Consider the following 26255-nt stretch of genomic DNA (forward strand, 5'->3'; position numbering starts at 1 on the left):
ATATCGCTGTCAAGTGAAAAACATGCATCTCCAAATATGGTAAATTCGGGGGGTTTTTTTTTCTTTTTTTTCCCCCTGATGGGAAGGATGAAATATGTCTTTAGGGGCTTAGAAACTAATTGTTTATTTACAAACACTCTTGGATTTGCAGGAAAATGTCCCAAAGCTGAAAATATGGTTTGTGGTTCTCACAGGACAAGTAATGCCGCAAACGCGTGACGATCTGGAGCAGTCCACTAGTGGTCGGGTCTCCCAGAATGGATGTTAAACCGCCGTAGGTCTGAATAGCATCGGGAAGTCTGATGTACCAAACAAAGATAAACATGAAACGCCACAACCGTCCATTACTTGTAAAGCAACTTTATTTCTCATGTATCGGCATATTATTTTGGTACAACAAGCACCACTTCAACTCTTGTTGTGATAATCTCAAACTATACACGTGACGGATCTTTTAAAATTCAAACCAGGTGTGACGTCATCATCCTCCAGTCACCCTCCACCTACAGGGCAGCACAGTGCGATGACTTCCAGTTTTGTGTGGGCAAGTATGGAGTCCAATTATCTGCATTGTGAAACTCATTTACATAAAACAAAAGAAAAGGGAAAAAAAAAAAAAAATCACCGGGGGTGCCCTAAAGTATAAAATACACCGAGGCAGCACCTGGAGAGAAGGCAGGGGCGTGGTTGAAAACCAGGAGGGGCATTTACATAACCTCCCCTTCTCATTGTAGTTAAGACTTCTTCTTCTTCAAAAAAAAAAAAAAAAAAACACAGAGGAAACGATACCGGAGAAGAGCTTGTGAAGAGGACCGGCACAATCAAGTTGAGCACATGCAAGACAAAAGCACAAAAACAAATATTGGAAAAAGTAGTCCATGTACAATTATACACACACAAAATAAACATATAACGAAGATTTATGGACCGACGCTAAAGACGCAAGTGCAAAGGTACACGACATTTGGTCCAGAGGCCTCCTCCCGTATCCAAGGACACCATGGTTCCCATTTGCGACAAGATTACAGGACAGAAGAGGAATTTTCTAACTCCGGGCTACCGGGGGTCACGTTTGTGTGATGAAGGGTTGTTGACCAGTAGTCCCTATGATCAGTGACTAAAGACGGGAGGATTCACTTGTAACAGGAAGGTACACACTGCACAGGGAGAAGACTCTCATCCAAAGTCTTTATTTTATAATCGAAACCAAGCTGCGAATCTGAATATTTAAAAACGGCTACAGCTGTCCACAGTCTGTGACGACAAGCTTCTTTGAGGGACCGCCGCTCTTGGAGCCCAGCTGTCCCATCTGCTGCACCACATCCATGCCGCCTCGCACCCAGCCGAAAGCCACGTGTTTGAAGTCCAGGTGTTCGGCTTTCTTCAGGGTGATGAAGAACTGCGAGTTGTTGGTGTCGCGGCCGCGGTTGGCCATCGACAGAATGCCCGGGCCCGTGTGCCGGACGTCGAAGTTCTCGTCCTCGAACTTGCTGCCGTAGATGGACTTGCCTCCCGTGCCGTCACCGTTGGTGATGTCACCACCCTGAAACACCAAATGGGGAGGGGGGAGACTTGTTTAGGAATGGTACAAGGCACACTCGCCAACTGAATTCATTTGATGGAATTATAAAAAATAACAAAAGTCATGAATTAGTCGAAGGAATTCATTTTAACAACAGGGAGACGCGAGCATCTGCGATGTGTACGCGAACTGATCATAAGACAGTCGGAGCTGTGACGCACGCCGATTCATTCAAACTGCACGTTTTTGGTCAAATTCCTCTTTTTTTCTTATTGCTGCTTACTGAACAGAAGTGACGGACAGTTTTCAGAGAGGAGTGCAGAGCAGATTGATGTTTCTTCATCCGTTTGGATTTTATTTATATTTATAACTTTCCGTGTTTTTATTGCATTTCAAAACTTTTTTTTTTTTATTTTTTTAACGCGAATGAAATAAAATATTCAAACGGCAGTGATCTGTTCACATTCTAAATCCTGCCTCGCAGCAGCAGAATTGTTCTTTTCATCACTGCATAATGAAGACGTCGTGAACCGAAGTGAACAAACCATCCGAACCATCCGAGGAGCACGGCCAGGATGAAAGTAACCATTTTAAAAATGGAGCTTCCGTGTGGTATTTTTTTTTTTTTTTATCACTTGAATGAATCACTGGAACGAGTCTATAATGTTTTCGTGGATAAGCAACGTGGATTTTGTTTAACTGACCCATGAGGTTTTTCTTTCTTCAAACTTCAACACCGCGTGACAGACGCAGCACGACGTCAAACATTTAAAAGCGTCATCCGGGGAGTCAAATTAGCCGGATTCAAATACAGCCGTGCTGAAACTAAGATTTCCGAGCGTACACTAAGCACTTGACATTATTACAGACATGATTACTAAAGCGCCACTCCACGAGAGGAGCGTGTAGTTTTGTCACCGGTGAGTAAATTACAGTAAATAGTTGTCAACAAATGCGTCTACTGCACAGGTTTCATATTCCATGAGGCCGTAATCTATTCGTCTTCGTGGTCACCTCACCTGACACATGAAATCTGGTATGACCCTGTGGAAGGTGGAGTCCCGCAGCCCGAAGCCTTTGTCGCCGGTACAAAGAGCCCTGAAGTTCTCGGCGGTTTTGGGGACGATGTGGGAGAAAAGCTCGACGGTGACGGTGCCCAGCGGTTGGCCGTCCGCCGTCACGGTGAGGAACACCTGCGGGTTGGTGTCTCGGGAGTGCTCTTGAACTCTGGACATCTGCGGCGTGAAGAAGCCCGAGGCGTCGCCGGGCGTTTGGCCGATGCGGCTCTGACACTCGCAGAAGGTCTTCTTGAAGGATTCAGCTATCTCGGGAGTTTTGAACTTGGCGGCCAGCTGCTCCACGACACCGTCGCCATCTTGGAAAAACAAGAGGCAAAGATGAGAGGCCATCTGAGAAGAGGGCACCGTGTTGGCATGATGGAACGTATTCAGACGATCTTAAAAACTGTCGAGTCTGCAACCAGGCCAAACAGGCTTTTTTTTTTGTAATATTCAAGTAATGGGAAAATATATATATATATGTAAAAGACCCAAACTACGTGGTTTAAAAATGCAGGTTATAAATGTGGAGATAAAGTACAGCTGACTCATCACGACATGATGCATCCACAAGAGCTAATAATCAGCAGACAAATGCAGAGCAGACTAAGGGTGTGCCGTATCGCATCTTTCATGATAGTAGTTATATTTCTTAAAAAAATAAATAAATAAAAAAAACTCTTGACAATAGCAATATTTTGTCTTTGCAATGCCATCATGCAGACGCCACTGCGTGATGTTTTTAGGCATCTTACATTCATCACTTACACAGTAACAACAAGAATGGCTAAAAGCAGCTTCATGGTGGGAGAATTACATATATAACACGTATTTGCAGTATTTCGCCACGTCATCAAGGACGTTGTTATGGCAGAAATACCCTGAAATAATGTATTTGAAGTTCCCACAAATGTCACATTCGCTTCCTCCCTCTCCCATATTTTAATAGAGCAACTGTAGTTTTACAAACTTCACATTTGGCATTTCTGTCATCTACTCAACCAGTGAATGAAGTCATCATTGACTGGTTCAGCTAAAGCTCTTGAAATTTAAATTTTCATGGCGTGTCTAAAATATTACATTTTGATAAATGCAAACTGAAACTACTTTGCTATAAAATTCTGTTATTGCATGACTTGGTCCAAAAACTGCTCATATCTTCTATAATTCCACAATAACCTTGATTTTAGGGCCGTATCACCGACCCTCAGTACAAAGACCGGCTTCCCGTCTCTGCCGTACTGTGCGCGTACCTGAGTAGTCGGTGGCGGTCCACAGCAGTGCGTTGGCCGAGGCGTTCATGGGTTTGAGCTCCATGGCCTCCGTGATCGTGTGGTTGGCACAAACCCTCAGCACCTGCTCTCGCCTCATCAGGATCCGGTAGAAATGTTTGTTTGGGTGAAAGAGGATCTTGATGTCACCGACGCCTCGCTCCTTCCACTGGCCGAGGTCGCGGTCCCACCGGTACAGCTTGGCCCGCTCCTTAAACAGGATCTCCTCATCCTCCTCTCCGGACTTTGTCTCCACCTGAGACACACACACGAGGCCCGAAGATGAGGTGCGGTCCTGTTGCTTATTTCAGGGATTCAAATGTAAACGTGACCAAAATGTTGGCGCTTAACAGTTTACGATACCTCGGGCAGAGATACTATCGGCTCAAAGTGAATGTCCGCATTGTCCTGAGCGTCTTCATCACTTCCCTCCTCGTCACCGTTGTTTTTAGCTGCCACGTTCATGGCTGTCCCAAATACTGACGCTCCAGCGTTCGCCCACGAGAAATTAGAGTCTATTTAAAGAAAAACAAAACATATGGTGAGATACGTTGTTGTGGCGAAACACCAGGAACGCTGAAGAAAATGTCGATGTTGAAACCGACCATTTGTTCCAAATGCAAATCCCTCGGTGGTGCTGGCCAAGTCCGCAAAAGAAAAGCCTCCGATCGAGCTGAAGCCAAAGTCTGCAATCAAAAGAAACAAAGTTTTAAAATATTGAGTTGTTGAGTCTCAAATCTGTATACGGTACCAAAATGACACAACACTCCATTCAAAACATTACTTGAGTAAAAGTACAGACATTATTAACTTTGTAAATTCATACAATATTTATATTGTTATTTTATCAAAGACAGGATAACACAAACAATACAGCCCACACATCGCCACATTCCACTCACAAATTATAAAATATAAACAAGATAAATAACATCATTTAAAAATGGAAAAAAGACGTGATGGAAAAATAAATCAATACTTTGTCGTGATCAATGGAAAAAAAAAACGATATTATTCTGGGCCAAAGGTGATGTTTGTTGGAGGTCCGCATATCAGTCTAGCATTTGGACTAAGAGCCGTTTCTCAAATGTAACACCTGTTTTAGTGCTGAATCCTACACAACAGGCAGATTGTCAGAGGTCAAAGGTCACTCCTGTAGCACAGAACAAGAAGCGTTCTTTACCTTGACTAGTTGTTGTAGCAGTGGAAGCTGAAGCATCAGTCTCAGTGTTGGACTCCAGCTCTGAGCTCTTCTTAGTCGACAGGTCGATGGGAGAGCTGCTGAGGCGAGTTTCATTCGGGGTCTCGGTTAGCTGGTCTGAGGTCTGCTCAGCTGGCGTTAACGTGCCGCCTGCAGCCTCTGCATGACTGGACGACGGGCCTGATGAGGGCTCCTCCGAGGGCTCCCGTGAGAGCTCCTCCTCCGAGGGCTCCCGTGAGAGCTCCTCCGAGGGCTCCCGTGAGAGCTCCTCCGAGGTCTCCTGTGAGAGCTCCCGTGAGGGCTCCTCCGAGGGCTCCCGTGAGAGCTCCTGTGAGAGCTCCTCCAAGGGCTCCCGTGAGGGCTCCTCCAAGAGCTCCTGTGAGAGCTCCTCCAAGGGCTCCCGTGAGGGCTCCTCCGAGGCCTCTTCAGCTTTGTTTAACTGGGCGACCTGATACAGATTCAAGAATTAAACTAACATTATTCCTTGGTGACATGAAATACATTTTTCCCACACTTCTAGTAAGACACTGAACCATTGTTTTAAGTTGGGTTTTTTTTTTAAATTTTGCCTGTAGAATATTAACAAGCCAATGACTGTAGTCTATAATATAATGCTCCTTTAAAATGCTTTTTGCTTTATTCTGTCTTTTATTTCTTTAATGTGTTGATCTGTTATTATTATTTTAACTACATTTCAACACATTTAAATTCCTTTATATCTGTTTTCATGTGAAGCATAGGCTGTAATTTTCTTACTGTAAAGCACTTTAAGCTGTATTTTTTATAGGAAAGGCGCTATACAAATAAAGTTTATTATTATCAACTAGTAAAACAAAATTGAAGCAAAAAAAATAGTTACAAAACGACCAGAAATGGATTCATTTTTAGTTTAGTATTCTTTAGGAAGCCATGGTGGTCATATAATGTATCATAAATCACTTTAAGATGTCCCAGCAAGAGGAATAAATACTACAAATAACTTTCTCACTCTGGCACTGCCTCTTTGCATGATATCAGTTAATGTCTGTACTAGCTCAGTGTCCTTTGTCAGTGCTTTGTCAGTTACCAGGACTTCTTGTGCTTTGAGGACTTCTGTCTCAAAGTCCTCCGGCTTGTCTTGGTCCAGGTCCAGGTCGCTGTCTGTGGTGCTCAGGCCACAGAAGAAGGTGGGTGGAAGCTGGAGGCTTTTGGCCTTCTCCTCCTCCTCCGGTGTCGGCTTCTTCTCCCACACCAGCTGGCAGTCTGGCTCTGAGTGCAGCACGCGCACGTTTTGGGTTAGTGAATGACTGGAAGCTAAAGGAGAGTCCACACAGTTATGGCCATATAGGTAGACTTAAATGTGGAACAGATCTTTTTTTTTTTTTAAATGATTTTTTTTTTTATCCATCACAGCCCTTAAAAATGGTAGAAAAATAACGGTAGCTTGACAAATGAGTGAGAAATAATGTGTTACTAGGTTATGACATGCATACCGTCACCAGAGGCTGCTGCCTTTTTCTCAGGAGGATCAGGGTAGAGCTTTCCATTCAAAGCTTTCACTGCCGACTCAAAATCCTCATCTGAAAGTTCAAACGAATACAATTCAGACTTAAATATTCATATTTAATGTCCCCTATGGCCAGTTGTGAGAGTATTAATACATTTTCTCGTCATGATAAGAAACAACAAATTAAAGTGGAACAAGAAATGTTGTCAGCGTTCTCGATGGAATGGTTACTGGCTTTTGATTGTCTCAGGAAATGATTTGACAGTAGTGATACATTTTCAAATACTGACAAAATCTGTCAGTATATTTGAATACAGAGTTGTACTCGTGAATATACATACCTATCTGTTAGGTAGTTGTGGTTAAGTTATTCTAAATTAAATGTTTCCAATTGAACTATTTTGTGTTAATGACTGCCAAAGCTCTACTTTACTGTAATGAAAGGCACAGAAGAGATTTTGAGTTGAGTTTTTGACTATTTGTAGCGATAGGGAATAATGTTTTCATGAGTTGTCACTCTATAGTTCAAAAAGGTCAACATGATTCATCCTCCTGTCTTTGGTTTGACACAATTCTATTGATCAGGAAGCTGAAAGAAGTCAACAAGTGACACAGGAAACCCTTTTAAAACATTTGTTAGATATAAAAGATACACATACAGTGTGTTTTTGGAATAAACTACTGAATGTAAAAATTATTTTGGTTTCCAATAGAAGTCCACATCCATCTTCAAGATTGATGGTCATGAAACAAGCTGATAGTAAATTACTAAAAGATTACTTCATCATTGGCAAAAAAAAATAAAAAAAATAAATCCAATAACTGGAAGTTTGCAAAGTGAAGCAAAACTTCAAATCTAATTCAGTCAATATGTTCACTTCCGTGCTCTTGTCTGACGTCTTTCGGTCTCACCATCAGTTTCATCGGCGCTGGTGTAGCCTGGTTCGTTCTGGTAGCAGAAGAAGGTGAGAGGCAGCAGGAGCTTCCTGGCCAACGCTGCCTGCTCAGCAGTGGGTTCTCTGACAAACACAATCTCCACCTCATCCTCATCCGAGCCCGCACTGCCTCCTCCGGCTTGAGGGGACCCTACGACAGATGAACACAATAGACGCAAGCAAAACAACGTCAGGCTGGGAAGAAACTGCTTTGAGGAAAAGCAAAAGGATTAAGTTGATTTATTGCCTTTACAACCACAGGTGTTAGGTACGTACACACACACACACAACACACACACACACACACACAGAAACTCATGCACGGCAAAAATGAAGAGCATGCATTTGATATACAACAGTGAGAGACAAGTTGTACCGAGTGAGCATTTGTTTTTCCATTTGATTTGGACAGACTACACCACTTACTGTTGGACACACAGTGCTGTAACATTAACCAGCATTAACGCCCGAGCTTTAACCCTCATTAGCCTCTGCTGAGGTGCACTTCACTGGCAGATGTCCGACCAGAGAGGGAATTACATTTCAGGCTGTTGCCACACACCCGACACTAAAAACAGCACGTGTGACGTTTGCACGGTGCATTCCTCTCTGAAGGAACGCCCTCTGCGCTCAGCTCACCTTTCAGAGGACACTCAACTTTCACCAACGTGTTGATATTCAAAACTCTGGCTTGATTCGGACCGCCAATTAAATAAGGTCTACCTGGGCATTGACAGTTACCAAATTTAACCAGAGTTATACAACCACACCCCCTTTTACTCAAACTGCAGAATCGTTACACTCATGAATTTGGCCTTTCTTACGTGGACAATGAAAAACCACACGAACAGAAGGGCAGTAAAAGATCTGATTGTCCTTCAGTTTAGACTCGTATGTCTAATTTGAATAGACATTTTGTCTTCGGGAGAGGTGGAAAATTGAGCCAAAATTAATTCACTATTTTAGAGCAAAAATCAAAGAGCCATTTAAGAGCTCAAACTAATAGTACTTGGAAAATGATAAACTAAATTGATTCAAACATGGAAACTGTTAGCAGCACTATAAAACTGGCATAATTATATGAAACATGCAATATTGAATAATAGGGCCACCACCTTGGTGCTTGGGCCCTAATTAGATCTGTGCCTATTGAATTAAATCTGAAGGAAATCTTATTCTATAGATTTGAATTTATGAACATTATTAACTGCCTTTGATGACATTATTTAACTGCATTACACAGAATGACCCTGATAAATCTGCAGCTTGAACACTACACTAATATTTTCTTCAGTTTTGTGACAAAGGTGCTAAATTTAGGTATTATAACTATCAAAATTCTCTCAACAACAAAAACTGCACCTCCACACACTGGACATGCAACATTAGCTTCACTGTTTTTTCCACTCCGTGCATCCAGGTTATTTCTTTGTAGTAGTAAGGGCCGGCCAGGTGACAGCTGAGAGGTGTTAACACACACTGTAGTGATTAGAGTACCTGGGGGTTCAAATTGGGTGGTTGATGTGCTGGTCCAAAAAGCCATTGGGTTATCTTTGAAAAGCCTAAAATCCAGCCCTAAAGGATGATGGGTTGTTGGGTGAAGAGAAACTAATTGTGAGGCTGGTATCATTAATCAGAAAACAATGCCAAAATGGTTCAAATGTGGAATACTACGAGTGTGTGATGACTGAATGCTATGGGTTTGCAACCTATGTGCAGTATATTCACTAAAACCTACTGAAGATGTTTTTCTGGATGCAATTTTCTAAAATGTACAGCTATACTTCATGTATGATTAAAGTAAATATAAAGTGGCGATATGGGGAGGAGATGGGGACTCTAATTTTAAATGAAGTTTCTGTCCTGGTAAGAACCAAGAAGGGTCTGGGCCAACTAATGGAGCAATGAGATGCAGATGGAACAAGACAGTGGAATACAAATAAAATGAATAGAAATGATATTCATTCAAAAATAGAAAAACAGACAAATATAATTTATATGGAGGACATATTTTTGGTTTACCTTTCTCTGGGATTTTGAATGTAGGAGCTGTGAACAGAGCCCTGGCAGGACGTCTAGAGTCTTTGGCTTTCAAACCAGATGCAGTTTCCTCGGCTTCAGAGGGAGATTTAGGAGAGCCAAAAATCTTCTGAAGGCTATCAGTGCCAAAGACAAATTTAGGGGGAGACACCACTGTCTTCATGGGATTGACCGGACTTGGAGAACGAGCTGCACTTGGTCCGGTGTCAGGAGGCAGCTCTGTACGTTCCTTTGTTGTCTCTTCCAGAACAGCAATGGCCGCCTCCCCACATACAGCTGCAGGAATGTTTGCAGATTCTGCAGTTCCACGGTCTTGAGGTGGAGCAACTTTAGATGTCACGGGACTCATGAGTTCCTTTATCTCTTGTGCCACTTTGGCCACTTCAAAGAGCTGCTTGAATGTATTAGCAGTCTCTGGCAGCTTAAATCTCACAGCCAGCTGCTCAATATTACCCTCTCCCACTTCAGCAAAGTCGAGGGCACTCCAGACCCAGGCCTTCTCTGCACCTTTCATGGGCTCCAGCTTCATGGCTGATGTGATCCAGTGGTTGGCACAGATCTTAAGTACCTGGTCTCTCCTCATTATCAACCTCACCCGTTTGGTATCATAATTCTGCAAGATCTTGAGGTCGCCGATACCCCTCTCTTTCCACTGTCCCAGTTCCTTATCGTAGCGATACAGTTTGGCTCTGTGACTGAACACCACCTGTTCCTTTTCCTCTCCTGTAGAAATCTCCACCAAATCAGGCAAAGGGACCACCGGTTCAAAGTACTGGCCATCCCGCTCTTCGTCCTGGGTCACATCCTGCTCGTCGTCAGTGCCCACTGACGCTCTGCTCTGGTTAAGCTTAGCAGGAGACTTTGAAGGGCTGATGCCGGGTTGGAAGCTGAAGCTGAACCCACTAGTGGATTCCCCAAAGCGGAAAAGGTTCTTCCTCAGGGGGCTGCTGGCAATAGGAGAGGCATAGACTGGTGAGTCAGCAGTGTCATCTAAAGCGTCCTCTCTTAGATCGTAGTTATCCCACTCCAAGGTGGGGCCGGTGGTTTCACCGTGAGGCTTCATTACAAGGGTTGAAACGTTGCTGGATGTTCCTAGGTCTCCCTGGCTGTCCTCATCTTTGATCTTCGTTTTCTCATCTGTCAAAAAGGACTTCAGGTCTTTCAAACCAGACTTCATTTCCTCTGCTTTCTGAATGAGGTGTGCTGTCCGGCCGGTGTCCACCAGTTTGTGGGGGGTTTGTAGGGGTATATCCAAAAGAAGTCTCTGACATTCTTCAAACTTTTCCTTAAACTCCTCTGCAAGGTCAGGGCTTTTAAACTTAGCAGCCAACTGTTCGAGTCTAGCATCTCCATCAGAGAAGTCATTGGCCATCCACATCCATGCTTTGTCTGAACCCGCCAGGGGCTTAAGGTTCATGGTGGTGGTGATCCAGTGGTTGGCGCATACTTTCAGAACTTGTTCTCTTCTCATCAGCACCCTCAGCCGGCCATTGGAATTGTTTTTTAGGAATTTGAGGACACCCACACCGCGCTCTTTCCACTGACTGCTGCAGGAGTCAAATCTGAACAGCTTGACACGCTGAGAATAAAGAACCAGTTCATCCTCCTCTCCTGTTACCAGGTCCACCTTATCAGGCATCTGAACCACTGGTTCAAACTGGATGTCATCATTTTCCTCCGTTTTATACATGCCGTCATCCTCTGCCTCGTTTGAGGCCACTGTCTTGGTGGGGGTTGTCTGGACAGATGAGAACACCTGCTCACCAGCCCCGGAGAAACCGTGGCAATTGGAATCGTTCTGAGCAAACTGGAAGTCCCCTCCGGAGGATTCTGCCAATTCTGCAAAACTGCAGGTATCGGTTTTTCCAGATATTAATGGATTTTGATCCTCTTCTGTTTGGCTAACTAAAGGTGTGGGCACACTTTCTTTCTCCTTGTGCTTGTCAGCTATGCTTTTGAGAAAACTGGAAGCTGACCCCGATGACGCTTGAGTATCAGTGGAAGGGAATTCTTCTTTTGCGGGGTCCTGAATGCCAAACTTGAAGCCGCCAGCTGGAATTGGCATTGAGAAAGAGAACCCTGACGAACTAGTGGTGCCTGGTCCAGACTGAGGCGCTTCAAACTTGAAAGAAGCAGCCGACTTTGTCTCTTTGTTTTGACCAAACTGAAAAGTGCTGCCACTTGCAAAAGGCATTGTAAATCCAGTGGCAGCCGGCTGGCTTGATGAACTCTTGGTTCCAAAGCTGAAGCTGAAGGTGGAGGCTGAGGAAGCAGCGCTGCCTGTGCTTTTAGCATTGGGATTTGGGGCCTGACAAGCTGCACATTTATTGTCAGAAGGTTCATTTCGCACCAGACAAACGTCACAATCCCATTCTCCAGCCTTCTTCGAAAACATGGCTTCTACAGAAGGATTTTCATTTGGAGCGTTGCAGGCAGCACACTTGGCAACAAATGCATCATTTCTCACCAGGCAGACATTGCAGTCCCATTGCCCTTCTTTTTTTGCAAAATCAGCCCCGAATCCTGACACGGCTGGCAGATTTGAAGCTACCGGAGTCCCCTGTGTTGATTTAGCAGCAGGGTTCGGGCTGTAACAGGCCACACATTTGTCAGCAGACGCTTCATTTCTTACTTCGCATACCTCGCAGTCCCATTGGCCCGGCTTCTTGCTAAACTGGGCAGCAATTCCAGCAGCAGCAGATCCAGAGGGCTGTGCTACAGGTGCATCTACAGCTGGTGGGGTTTGTGCTGTGATAGTTGTTGTAGCAGATGATTTAGGAGCTTTACAAGAAGCACAACTGTCTGCGGAGGCTTCATTTCTAATAGAACATGTGTCACAGTCCCATTGCCCTGGCTTCTTGCCAAACTGAGCCCCAAAGCCAGACCCAAATGCACTGGTTACTGTGTCAGCAGGTTTTGCGGAGCTGATGCCAAATGTAAAGGAAGAGGGTACAGAAGCTCCAAAAGCACCAAATCCGGTAAAAGGTGAGCCAGAACTACTCTGTTTTGATGAATCGGTACCAAATTTAAAAGTAAATGGACTGGCTTTGGTTTCACCAGCCGCCTGGCTGTCTGGTTTTGATGAAGACTTGGGGTTGGCACTTTGACAAGCAGCACACCGCATATCTGTTGGTTTATTTCTGACGCAGCACACCGTGCAATCCCATTCTCCTTCTCTGAGTGCAAACTGGGCTACCAGTGATTCAGAATCCTTTAGGCCTTCCTCTTTCTTCTCATGCTTACTGTGCTTTTGTGGTGCTTTGAGCACAATTTTCTGGGCTTCCTCAAACTTGGATTTGAAAAGCGACGCCTCATCTACTGTTTTGAAGCGGATGGCCAGCTGTTCGGGCTTAGGCTCTTCATCAGCATAATCATAGGCATTCCATACCCAGGATTTGTCAGAGCCAGCATTAGGTTTCAGTAGCATATCAGTAGTGATGTAGTGGTTTGCACAGATTTTGAGGACCTGCTCCCTCCTCATTAAAAGGCGGACCTTCCCTTTAGTGCTGTGTTTTAGGAATTTAACATTGCCAATGCCCCGTTCTTTCCACTCTTTTGTCTCCGTGTCAAATCGATACAACTTGGCCCGGTTGCAAAACATTTCCTCCTCCTCTTCCTCACCTGTTTTCACATCTACTTTATCAGGAAGCGGTACGATAGGTTCAAAGTGAGGCCCATCTTCATCCTCCTCAACATGAGTGCTGTCATTGTCGCTTTCCGCTGCTCTTTCCTGCTCTGCTTCAGACGGAGCTCCCCCAAACACAGGATTGGCAATATCCCCAAATTGAAACGGCTGCTCCACATTCCTAAACAGACTTCCTGAGGCTGGGCCCTGTGCCGATTCAACAAATGAAAAGCTGGTAACATTTTTATTGCCAAAGGTGAAGATGCCTGTTTGGCTGGGAGACTGCTCCTGAGGTGGAACATCACCTGTTTTTGTGGGAATGTCTGATGTGAGCAGACCCAGCAAACTTTCACTGTGCTTGGCTTGGGAAGCCGGGAAAGTGAAATCTCCATCATTGGATTTAAAGTTGGAGTTGAATTTAAAAGCAGCGGAAGGTGTGGACTGAGCCCCTGCTCCAAAACTAGGCACTTTAGGGACTTCAGCAGGAGCCTGCTGGTTGAAGGAGAGCTTCCCAAAGTCAATAGGCTTATCGATGTTCTTTTGTGGCTGAACAGGGGCCACAGATGGCTTGGTGAAGTAGCCCGGTTCAGGCAGGGTAGGGTTGGTGGTTTGTTGCGTAACACTCTGGCCATAATATTCATCACTATATGGGGAAAGAAGGCTCGTGGCTGGTGATTCAAATCGGAGAGGGGGACCGAAGACTTGTTCTTGCGGAGGGTAGATGCAGGCTGGGGCCGTTTGCAATGGAGGAGTGTGAGTGGGCTGCTGGTATGCATACATGTGCTGCTGAGGGGGCATACGGTTCACACTGTACATTGAGCCCTGTGTGAGGAGAGAGTATACAAAACAAATGTCACTTTACATAGTCTGAACAAGTTTATGACTGTGAACCGATGTTAGATGATGATGATAATTACCTTGGTGGGGGTTACATTTGCTGCTGTGCGCAAGAGATATTGAGAGTTATAGGCTGGAGACTGGTTGTAGTACACAGAGGGGCCTGTGGTGGCAACTAAAGAAAATATACAAAGATGTTGTTTTATTAATGAACGGTTTCTGTCTATTATGTTTAGATAAAATGCTGGAACTATACAATTTAAAGAGGTTGAAGTTCCACGTAGCATACTGACCTGTTAGGGGGGCTCCATGGTAGGACTGGACCGGGGTAAAAGGTTCCTGCAGGCCCTCGGCCCCATAGCTCTCTCCATACATCTTATGATGAGGCGAGTCTGCGTTTCCTGATGAGTTATGTCTCAAATCATGAACCTCATTCTGCAAAACAGGGTTTTCATGAGAAGTGATCTAACCCACGGCATAAATAACAGCGGTGACTTAAAGCACATCCACGTAGGACAGTGTTTGAATTGCGGGAGAGATGTGGAGTAACTCATGAAATAGAAGAAAGTGTCTTGAGTTCTGACCTTGAGGGCTTCAACTTGCTGGCACAGCATCTGAAGGAGACTTTTCTGGTCCTCGACCCAATGAGGTGGAATCTTGGGAGAAATCTGAACAATGGGGGTGAATGAATTAAAAAAAAAGTCACTGATTTGTTTGATCAATCAAAAATTATAAATATAATCAGACACTTACTACAGTGTACAAAAGATATAAAAACATAGACAGTATTCTACTAATATACAATACTCGATAATCTGCACCTACCAGTCTTTTGGAGGGAGAGATGATGCTTTTGTTGGGAGACGTAGTTGAAAACTTTATGTGCGAGATGGTTGCACTGGTTTCTGGGGGATGAGCAGGGCTGGAGTGGGCTGGTCCTCTTCGGCCCTCGTCCTCCTTCTCTTCATCCATGGCCTCGTCACCCTCCCCGAGCTGCTGGTTTACATCATTCATGAGGTCCACGACTTCCTCCATGGACACTGGCAGCTGAGGCACAAGAAGCAGGCAGTTGATACACAACTACGAAGCGGAGATTCACAAGCAGAAGCATGACGAAACACTGGCCACACAGCTAACCCCTTCAGCAAAGAAATGCATCATTGATTTGGTGCTGCTGGTTTTGGTTTGATATTTTAAAAAAAGGTTCAAAATTAACACATACCTTGTCAATGTCATCAGCGTTGGCATTGTAGATCTTATACAGGTAGGTTCTGAATTTTCTCAGAAAAGTGATGCACCTATCTTGAGTCTCCTCAACACCATTGCTGGCCTCCTCTGATAGCCGCTGGTAGATCTGAGGAGGAATGCACAAAAATATAAGACACAAACAGGCAATAGAAGCACCAACTACAATATGAGCCATACGAGTCAGATTGGGATGAAATTGAACTTAAACACAATGAACTCGTCGAGATATATATTTTTAGAGAATACTAACAGATAACTTCTTAAAGGATTTCTGTGCCATGACAGCGAACATGGGCAGATGCAGTGAAACAAACAAACACCATACTAGCCTGTCAGACAGAGCAGAAGTGATTTGAGGGTTTTTTTGTGGTCTCGGCAACGAATAACTTCGTTTTGCATCTACTTTTGTCTCACACTGACTGAGTTCCCAAAAGCTACGACAAATACAAAACATGGTTGTCATCTACTTTAGCTCATTTATAAGCTAAAACATGACCATCCCTGCCAAGTGGCAAAACAGCTCCGACCAGCCAAGACATGGACTCAAAAAAAATCTTACACTTGGTCTCGAGTCTGAAGAATTACATTCTTGGTGTGCGTCTACCACAACCGATGTTTCAAATTAGCCGGCCATTTTCAAGGTCGACGAGTGAAAGAGGAACATACTCCTGTTGGGATTTACCTGAGCCAAATGCCATATAGATGACATGTTATTGATGGTTTCCAAGGCAGCGATCGCCTCCTCTGTTCTGCCTTCAATGTCAAGGAGAGCCGCATATACTATTTTGGCTTCCTGTTCATGGCCTTTCACAGAAGAAATCTGGAAAGGAGCACGGACACACAAAAAAAATACAATTTGTAAGGCAACATAGTACAACTTAAATCAGTCGTATCGCAAATTCTTCAAATTAAACACCTAAATTCAGTATCACAGGAGCATGTATATTTCCTGTGGTCGCTCTGATGGGATTTTGACCCCAGACCCTGAGATCTACCAAATTTAACAATTATTTATTGGGCTCTTGGATAGTAATCAGACATCAGATTTATAAATTCAAATATAAATGAATGAAAGCAATACACAACAAAGTGTTAACATACTAAGACAAACACATCATTCATGTCTATGGAGACATAAAAAAAATTAAAAAAAAAGCATGGGAGAGGCAAGTTTAAAGGTACAGCCTGAAGAGCTTTAGATTCAAGATCAGACTAAAAGCAAAATGTAACCACTCTTCACTATTTACATCAAAAATGTGATTAAAATAATGAAACCATGAAAGGACTATTAACCTGAATATCTTTGGAGGGAAAGTGTATAAAGAGAGGGTCGAGGGGTTCTGGTATGCTGCGTCTGTTTTTGATCTTCTCCAACAACGGGTGGACAACCTTCCAGTAGTGGACACTTCGGCCGATGTACTCCTTCTGGTCGTAGTACGAGTTCACTCCGTCCCCCTGGGTTAATAAGCATACAAACACAAGCTAGATGTCAGAGAGAGAGAGAAAGTCAGCCTGTCAGATTAGCATAATGCAGGAGTGGTAGACAGAGTCCTGTAGACACAAGTCATCTCTTCAGTTGTTACAAATCCTATCATGTATCCGGCAGACACGCGGCCACAGAAGTGGCACATGTGGCTCTTTGGACAAACCTAAACTTAATCCCGTTTTAGCAGCTGCAGACTGAGTGACGGGAAAGAACAGATGTAACGATTTAGTATACACACAGTATCTGGCAACGTGATGACAGCAGAGTGAAAATCCAATATCGTGAAAGCACTGTTTCAAGTGTTTAAAACAAAGACTCAACTAGCATTTCACGTGTGGTACGAGCAAGGACATTAAACACAGGTAAATACGTTGATTATAACAAGTTTTAGTATTAACAAATTCAAGCACTGATATATACCCTGTACAAAAAAAACAAAAACAAAAGTACTACATACAAGAACATACAAAGCGCTGCAATTTCAGGTCGCAAACAACAACAACATTCCCGGATGTGCACATTGTGACCGACAACAAATGAATCCATCTCATCTTAAATTCTGTGTACACTTCAGGATGTCCTTACAGATACGTTTGAAGTGTTTCGTCTATAACTTGTCCCTGATCATCAACTTAAACTCAAAATATCTCCATACATGACTTGCCGACAGCTTTCCACATGGTGTTTATTTATGTTCCATCGGTAAAGTCTGAACCAAAGGAAACAATTGCCGTCATGTTTTTCAGAATTTGGTGCCCGAATACCAGTTCACGTAACATCCCATAACAACAGCTATATGAATATTAGAAATTATCGTCACGTGAGGCCCAGAACCTTCAGTTGACACACATTACACCCCATAAACAGTGTGTACATGTACATACCGTCTGGCTGAGACACTGAGCCCAGTAGATGGCCAGCGCTGGTTGAAGTCCATGTTTCTCTCCAGCTCTCAGAGTGCTCAGCCCATGCTGCACTATCATCCGCAGCTTGGCCGACATGCCCGGACTGGAAAAGGACGCGCATGAAAAACAATGAATTCACAGAATCTTCATTAATCACAGTAAAAGAGGCAAGTACTCCGTTTCAGCCTTCAGACTTATTGAAACGAAGCGAGGATCACCAAAGTGAGTTGGATTCACAGCCAATTTAAATGTTTGTGGCCACACACAGTCACAAAGAGCTTTGATGCGAGTTTACTCCTGTCAGCAAAAGATCTCTGGCTTTCTATGATTTTCCTGAGATTTCAAACTGCTAGCAGAAAATGACTATTGACTGAAAATGGGTATATCCGTCATATAATTTGATTAGGGTCTATGAGAGAGATCACCTGAAATGTATATTTATGGAAATATTGCGAATAATGTGATAAAAAGGCAATAAACTTACAGGCACCATCAGGATTTAAATACTATACTGCACGATTGACAATGTTCAGACTGAACCAGGAAAATCCTCCTTTGACAGTCAGAATACAAAATGATTCTGTATAAACATTATGCACTCGATTGCTGTCTGGAGTCTCACTAGCTGAAAATCTATGTACAGTGAACCCTCGCTATAACGCGGTTCACCTTTCACGGTCTCGCTGCTTCACGGATTTGCATCGTGCATTGAAATCACATTACGACTATATGTAACGTAGATATATTTAATGTCCAGTTCTATCTATTTCAATTGTAAAATAAAGGTTACTACTTCACGGATTTCGCCTATCACGGTTTCTATTTGGAACGTAACCCCCGCGAAAAACGAGGGTTCACTGTACAGTGTTTATGGGTTCCTTTTAAAAGTAAAAGAAAGGTAACCGAACACATCCGTTATGGTATGATACGGACAAAACAAACTGGTGGACAAGAGTTATTCTAACAGCTTATGTTTTAGCCATACTGTTGGATGTTTTGTCTTCCGAGTGTTGACTTCTATCTGGAGCTCAGCTGGTTCTGACACTCACGCTGCTCGTTTGTGAATGAGGCTGTAGATGGCATCCCACCACTCCCTCTGTCGGTCCGTGGTCAAGAGGCGGAGGAGAGGAAGTGGAAGGCAGCGAGGCTCATAGAGCTGCTGCTGCTGCTGCTGGTTCACTCCTCCACTGAGCTTTGCCGTCTCCTGGAGCTGAGTGTGGCTGCAGAACACCACACCATATAAAAACACCTGGATTGAGTAAACCAGACGAGACACAGAGACTTTTACGGTTAAGGGGAAAAAAAGGTTCAATTTCAATGCAAAAACTGAGCAGCAAAATGCCATTTATAAAGGGAAAACATTAGTGTTGGTCTATCAAATATGGAGTCAGGGAGATTTATCTAAATATTTGGATAATTATGCGTAATCAAATGTAAGTATAGTGTAAATACACTTTCCATAAAACAGCATCAATATATTCATTTTGAGTAAGGAGAAAAGAAAAACTAATGAATAACAAATGCATCTTCACTATAAATAATCCAGTTGTCCAAATAAATCTACAAGCAGGCGGTCTAGCAAATAAAGTTCCTTTAAAAAGGAGGAGCTTATTTCATCTACATAGACATTTTGTTATACTCTTGGGATGTGCTGAAAATAGTCAATACATTTCTCTGTTATGGCTTCATCCGGTGTCATTTGCACCCATCAAACCAGCTCACACGACTCCACTTTACCTCCAGGTCCAGCAGGCAGATGGACTCCGGTGCGTTGGTGTCTAGTTTGGAGGTTTCCAGTGTAAGCCGAGGAAACAGCTGCTGCAGCCAGTCCCGCAGTGCCGGTCTCTGGGCCAGAAGGTTCCACTGCAGTCCCAACCAGCTCAGATGTTGCAACTCGCCACTGTGCAGCAGGATGGAGCCTACGGGGGGAGCCAGAAAATTCATATCAGCACAGGAGGAGTTACTTCCTACTAACTGCAACTTAAAAACAACAACCTGAATAGATCTTGTGCAACTTGATTATCTAGGCAGATTTTTGGTTTTGTACCAGTGTCCCATTTGGCCAGTTGAGAGAGCTCTGGAGCCATGGCGTTAATGGAACGAATGTCATCGTTGGCAATAAAGGAAGCTCCGGTGGACGCCTGCGGACCCCACAAGATTTCAAAAAGAGAGTCCTGACCACTGCGGTTCCCAAAAGCCTCCACCACCTACACAGAGAAAACACAAAAATATTGTCAGTTTGTATAAACATAAATAAAGCTGCCTGCTGTTCAGGAATTCATGCAGAATCATGCAGAGCTGCGAGATCTCAGTTTGGCACGTGTTTTTGTACACACGAAAAGTTAAGCTGAACACTTTACTTCATTGCCCTGGGAGAGACCCAAATAACTTTTCACTCAAGGTTGAAAAGGCCACAACCTTTAAGTAAACTGAACCAGAACACAAAAACACACCTCTCTGATTAAGGCGGATGAATCAGAGCTCAGGTTGAACAACATATGTCCGGCCTGACTCTGTCGGTCGTTGGCCAGCAGCTCCAGAAGGTGTGGGGCTGACTGGTCTCTTTTGGTCACTTTTGTCTTTGGTCTGGGGACCTGGAGGAAGAACAAAGAAAATATTTGGTTTTCCAAAGTTGTCTACGTTTCCCAAAAACTGCATAACCTGCCCTGTAAAGCAGCTTTCAAGAGATTTAAAGCAGAAAGTTTGGCTTTGTTTTACATCTTCAGACTGCAGCGCTGATAAGTCCTGAGTAAGTTCAAAGAAATGCAAATGGTGAAGTATGCGACAAGTCAAGCCTGGTCTCGAGACTATTTGCAACACCTATGTTTGGAGATGATTTTTAAGACAAAAACAGCTTCAATACCACAAAGTATGGAAATGTAATGAATCATTTATATGCTCAGTTACATTAATATACACAAAGTAAATATATTAAAAGAAATTAACTAACAAAATTGTGTCATTTGTAAAAAAAATAAAATTCTATGTAACAGTCTTAAAAGGAAATTAGGTGTTTGGAGATTTAATACTGAATCTGGTAATCAATCACCTGGACAGATACTGGTTATATACGTGTTAGCTGGTGTGTCAGTACCTGGTATGCCAGCAGGTAGCACAGTGCAGCCAGGTCAATGATGGCCCTCCAGGTCTGTTGGCGATCCTGAGCCAGTTTCAACAGCAGTGTGGCAACATACAGGTACAGGTGACCTCTCATCTCCACAAACACCTCACAAAGGTCATCTGAGTGGCGTCCTGCGACGCTGCTCAGCGTCTGCATAGCTTCGTCGAAACTACACACAAAAACACAAAAAGTCTTTTAAAAAAATACAGCACAAAATCTTTCTGAAGTTGTGAAGATGTGTTAGAATAAAAAGAAACAAATGGTTGACTCAGTAAAAACAAAACAAATCTGATGTTTTCTTAATTTGTACGAAGTGGTCAAAACACACGAGGCTTGTGTGGTTCTATTGATTCAAATTCCCCTTCTGTGATCAAGAAGTAAACGAATGACTGGGCCTGCCAACAAACTCAGAACAGAGCTGTGACCAGGATGCATTGATTCTCAACAAATGGAGAAACTGAGTTTTGGTATAAATTACTCCCAAAACCAAATATTAGAGTAAAGTGCACCACAGGGTTTTCTGGAGAAGATTGTATTCATTCAATCTATGACCTGACCTACCCTCCGAGTGCATCCAGGCATGCCTGCACACTGCTCTCAGACAGGGTGATTCTCAGCAGGCTGCAGTGTGCCAACAGCATCTCTCTCTGGAGACGACGACACATCTTCTCGTTGCTGGAGACGCTGGGCTGAGACAGATATTCCTGGAGCAAATATCATTTATTTATCAGTATTGTGTTGAGGGTTAGATTTACAGATGAGAAATGTAATGGGATATTATAGATGCATCCAAAAAAAGCACCTTACAATGCATATTGTACTGCGCAGTACTGCCCTACTACATTTAAGTCCATACTGACCTGCAGTGTGTGCATGACCACGGTGTACCAGTCCATACTGTGGCGCAACATGCCCCTTTTCTCTGCGGCCAGGCAATGCTTAACGGCCTCCTCCAGCCGACCGTCCTGACAGAACAGCTGAACCAACTTCACGTTCACGTGGGCATCAGCTGGCCGCGCCGCCAGCTCGGCCTGGAGGAGGTCGAACAACCGGTTCCAACCTTGCTGCCCCTGGCGGCTCAACAGACGCTCCTGAATGGAGCGGCACACATAAACAGAGTCGAGTCAGATTGGCATCCTTTCCACTTTTAGTAAGCAAGAACCCTCCTTCTTAAACTTAAACTGTCTACACATCACTGATAGGAGAAATCCTCCTCATGAAAAGTTAGAAAATAAAATGTAAGACTTTGAAGTCAAAGTGATGGCTGTGAACTGAGCAGCTGTTGAGAAAATGCAATTTAAAAGAGTGGATTAAATGACTTGACAGTTGACAGAGGCGGCGTATGACGTGTCTTACGGGAGATGCAGAAGTAAAAGAAGCTTCACCTTTAGGTTGAAGATGGCTGGGTTCCCTGGCCACAGCTTGGCAGCTTTCTCCACCCAAAACTCTGCTCTGCTGTCACATTCCTCCTTACTGACAAGTAACTCGGCCACCTTCAGCACCAGGTCCTTCTGGGCTGGGTTCAAGTCCACTGATCGCTACATAAACACAGAGGTGATGAAATATTAGCACAAGTTTCTATAAAAGCCTGTAGTAACATGATTTACCTAAAGGGCCAGAGACTTCCAAAACAGAATCCAAAACATTAAAGACCAGTGGGATGGTTGTTTCATTCACACCTTGGTGAAGTGTGATGAAGTTACTGAATAAACATGATGAATCTAATCTGAGGTCAGTGTATTTATATCAGCAACACATTTTATCTTTGATTTAATTTACTCAACAAATCCTAATTTGTGCATCCTTTGCTCTGCCAATTTTTTGTTTCCTTACTTTTCACGAACAGGATAAATACTCAACACCTCCTCTTCCTTTGCACAGTGATGATTAAGTTGTTTCTTTACCTTAAAGCAGAGACTGGAAGCGATCTTATGGTGAGACCAAATAGTAAGAGGCTTTACTGTTGTCAGCCTCCTGTCTATTACGAAAACAAGCCAGTCTTTTAACAGAGCCTGAAGGAGCATTTTAGACAGATAAGAGTGCAATAAAAACAGCAGGAACGTAAAGGGATTATATAGATGATGGCTTTTAACTATGCTTAGATGAGCCCAAATAGGAAAAGAAAGGTTCCAATATGAAGGAAAAGCAGACTCCCAACATCATTTTGGATGAAAACCAATACTTTGTTTCAGCCCATCAGCTAGAATCCAACTTCATTACAGATGGAATCAGTTGTGACCTTTTTTTTTTTTTTTTAAAGCATGCATACAATAGTCCTTATCAAGTCAAATAAATTATTTAAGTATGGTAATGAAGGTGTGAATGTCAAAAATTCACTGCTGGTGAGTTTAAAGTTCCTGAGAAAAATTGGCTGCTTTAATATGCAAGAGATGACCAATGAAACACCATTTGTTTCTAGATAAAATTTTATGCCAGTGAAGAATATCAGTGCTTTAGGGAAGCTGATTATCAATTCTTGAATGCCAAAGTAGGCTGGGTGCACCTTTATTTAAAAAAACAACCATAACAAACAAGTGACACAAGAGGTTCACTGTGATGGATTACCAAATGCAAAACAAACCAAATTTGTCAGCAATTTTTACATACGACACAAAAGCAACCTTTGTGTTTACCATTGAAACTGGCCAATAGGAACAAAAAGCACAAACTTGTTGTTAAGTACATTCAACTACATTCAGAGCACATATGTGGTATTTCCCTCCCCATACAGGTATTAATGCCAGATCAAAATACCCGTTTGGTTGGCCCAACTGATTTTCTATAACTACACAGACAGCACTACCATAGCAGGTTTTAACCTTTACACCTCTCATTCACATGTATAAGTAATCACAGACAGGCCTGGCCACCAGGAGCAATTTTAAGTTCAGTATCTTGCTCATAAACACTTGTATATGTGGACAGAAGGCAAAATTTGAACTACCAAACCTGCAATTAATAACTTAAAATCCAAGGTTTGTTGAGAACTTTGCTCATCGACTTTTAAAAACAATTGTTCCCCCTTTAAAAAAATAATCCACAATGACTCATTCTTTCTACCTTGTAACATCCTACTGCCTTGTTGATGTCCCCCTCCTTCTCGTACAGCTGTCCAAGGAATTTGTGTGCTTTGGGATCCCTCTCCTGGACTTTGAGATACTCCGATACATGCCTAGGAAGAGCAAGAAACATACCAGACGACGGTAAATATAAACATGGGAGAGAAGTAATTATAAGAATGCCTTCAGTCAACAACGGAGAAGCTCGCATGCTTACCTTTTTGCAAGTTCATAATCCTTTGCTTCAAAGTACAGTTTAGCAAATAAAAACCCTTTGACTGGTTTCTGTGGAGAGAAAACATGTCAGCAGACCAACAATTTTAATCATATTTATCTTGCTTGTAATGTTAGTTAAAATATACAATGATACATCTCATTGAGGGGTATTCCCTGATACAAATGATCACCAGTACTGGTGGGACGAAGCCGTAGAAGAAGTAGCAGTGGGAGAAGCAAACAACAACAGTATCTCCGCGTATGATTTACTGTTGGCTTCTCTAACACACCGAACTACAACTAACGTTACAAACTTCAGTTGTTGTAGAAACTGGGTTAAATCACCTTAACATTTAGTCTTTAGATGTTTGAGTGAGAGTCTCTATGGATAACAAAATACAGACTGGCGGCAGTATAAAAGAAAAGTCACAATAAAGTGTCTCAGTAAAGTGTCGGGCCACCGCGAGCTGCCAGAAGAGCTTTAATATGCCTCACCGTTGACTCTGCAAGTCTCCGGGAGTCTTCAGGACTGCAAGTCTCTGGGACTGGAAGGAACACTATTTTCCCCAAAAGTAATTCCCTCATTTGATGTATTTATGATCGTGGTGGAGACTTCTGTCAAACACACGCTGGTCCAAAATTTTCTATCACCCGTTTTATTTGGTTGAGATCTGGTGACTGCCAAGGCCACAGCGAATAATTCACATCGTGTTTATACTTAATTAACCCAGCCAGTGACCCCCTCACGGCCTATGGAGGGGAACACTGTCATTCAGGATGGAAACGTTTCATTGCAGGACAAAGATGATCACTATGAACAGCTTTGTATTGATTGGCAGTGACTCTTCCTCCGATGGGGAGAAGTGGGCTCAAACTCTACCAGCAACATGTCCCCACCAGCAACATGTCCCCACCAGCAGAACAGACACCCCAGTTTGTCCATTAGTGTGTCGTTTTCTGACGGTATGTCTCCCGGTCAACAGATTTGCATATTTCTGTCTTATTACGTAAATAACAAATCACTCCAACTGAACACACATACACAGACGTTGAAAATACACAGCTCGACATTTAGTAATTATGAGCGCAGAAGTGTGATTAAATATCCTAATTTTAACGATGTCAACTGAACGAAAAGTATTATATAAATATGTTCAAATGAGGTTTGGTGCACAGATACAGAAACCAGGTACCGGCGAGCGTTTCTGTTACAATTGAAACTGAAACTATTATTTATTTATTTTTTACAGATAAACGAAACTAGTTGCTGTAGCGAATGAATTTCCCCTCGGGGATTAATAAAGTAACTATCTAACTATCTATCTAGTCGGGTTCACTGCAGGAGTTGTCCGAGAAACGTCGAAGCTAACCGCGTCCATGCTAACTTAGCGCATGCCGCGCATTTTGTGAGCGTGAAGGGTGTTGACGTCATGATGCCGGTTAGCTAACGTTCGCGCCGCTGCCCGGCGACAGAATTCATCCCAGGAGACCGAGCTGCAGCCGAACCGCCTTTAATGTGTCAACCTTCATTTAAAAAAAACTACAAACGGTGTTCGTTTAAACACGTGTCCGGGCTGTAACCCTCCACCGGGCCCCGGGGCCCGGGGGCCGGGGGCCGTGGCCCGGGCCGACAACGGTGACATGGTGGCAGGCAGCACGCGGCTAACGTTGCTTACCTCTTTGAGTGAGGGAGAGGAGCTCTGTACGGAGGACACGTAACGGTCCACTTCAGCCTTACTGCGCCGCATGGCTTACTTCAAATGCTTCTAAAAAAAAATAAATTAAAAAAAAAACAACAACAAAAAATGACTGACTGCGGTGCGTAGAATCCCGGGAATTCACAAATTATATATATATATACAAAAAAAACTACAAAAAAATTGTAATTAACATCAGCTTGTCTGTCACTCCGTAGCGTCAACTCCCCATGATGGTATTGCGCAGTCTCATTGCCGTCAAATGGCAGAGGGGGTCACGTGGGCCGTCTTGACGCGCACTACTTAACCAATGAGAACGGGATATTCCGTTGACGCACGCTGACGCACTTTCTTTTGAAGGAGTGGTGGCCTCTGGCTCTGACCCGCTTGTCTGAATCAGTCAGGTAGAATTAAAATATTTTACAATGCTACGAATACAATTATTTTATGGGTGCAAAACCACAAAGGCGTTAAATTACAACTCTTAAGACGTGCACATTCCATTTATCTGGGTTTGTTTAAATAGTGTAAAGGTTAGGTTAGGTAGT

General features: G+C 43.3%; 1 protein-coding gene across 4 annotated transcripts; it reads right to left on the reverse strand.

The window, feature by feature from the left end:
• Window positions 1-344: 344 nt before the first annotated feature.
• Window positions 345-25800, reverse strand: ranbp2 (RAN binding protein 2). 4 transcript variants are annotated; one of them, XM_069698463.1, is made up of 30 exons: window positions 25687-25800; window positions 24012-24079; window positions 23796-23907; window positions 22121-22273; window positions 21596-21826; window positions 21297-21439; window positions 20709-20904; window positions 20068-20208; window positions 19662-19821; window positions 19352-19533; window positions 18664-18863; window positions 17594-17717; window positions 16517-16678; window positions 15906-16043; window positions 15198-15329; window positions 14801-15022; window positions 14560-14643; window positions 14269-14410; window positions 14056-14150; window positions 9496-13960; window positions 8971-9048; window positions 7451-7624; window positions 6525-6611; window positions 6119-6300; window positions 5035-5500; window positions 4457-4537; window positions 4215-4366; window positions 3834-4107; window positions 2542-2897; window positions 345-1543 (listed from the first exon to the last, which is right to left on the reverse strand). In XM_069698463.1, the coding sequence occupies exons 1-30, from the start codon at window positions 25756-25758 to the stop codon at window positions 1238-1240; spliced, it is 9378 nt and encodes a 3125-aa protein (XP_069554564.1). In that variant the 5' UTR covers window positions 25759-25800; the 3' UTR covers window positions 345-1237. The 4 variants fall into 4 exon arrangements, with proteins under 4 accessions (XP_069554564.1, XP_069554563.1, XP_069554566.1 ...); XM_069698462.1 differs by having other exon boundaries at window positions 6119-6345; XM_069698465.1 differs by lacking the exon at window positions 8971-9048.
• Window positions 25801-26255: the final 455 nt, after the last annotated feature.

This window comes from Brachyistius frenatus, unplaced genomic scaffold (assembly GCF_029030835.1).
Source record: "Brachyistius frenatus isolate BFR_SWC_R1_liver_20210118 unplaced genomic scaffold, ASM2903083v1 Contig_27, whole genome shotgun sequence".
In the NCBI taxonomy this organism is placed as follows: Eukaryota; Metazoa; Chordata; class Actinopteri; family Embiotocidae; genus Brachyistius; species Brachyistius frenatus.

What these genes read in the sequence shown, in the direction of transcription:
- ranbp2 (XM_069698462.1), bottom strand. Translation starts at nt 25,758, where the DNA reads ATGCGGCGCAGTAAGGCTGAAGTGGACCGTTACGTGTCCTCCGTACAG. An exon ending in TTCCCTCCAAAGATATTCAG is followed by an intron (nt 16,044 to 16,516) that starts GTTAATAGTCCT and finishes GCTCCTTTCCAG; the next exon opens with ATTTCTTCTGTGAAAGGCCA. An exon ending in AGCAAGTTGAAGCCCTCAAG is followed by an intron (nt 14,411 to 14,559) that starts GTCAGAACTCAA and finishes CCTGTTTTGCAG; the next exon opens with AATGAGGTTCATGATTTGAG.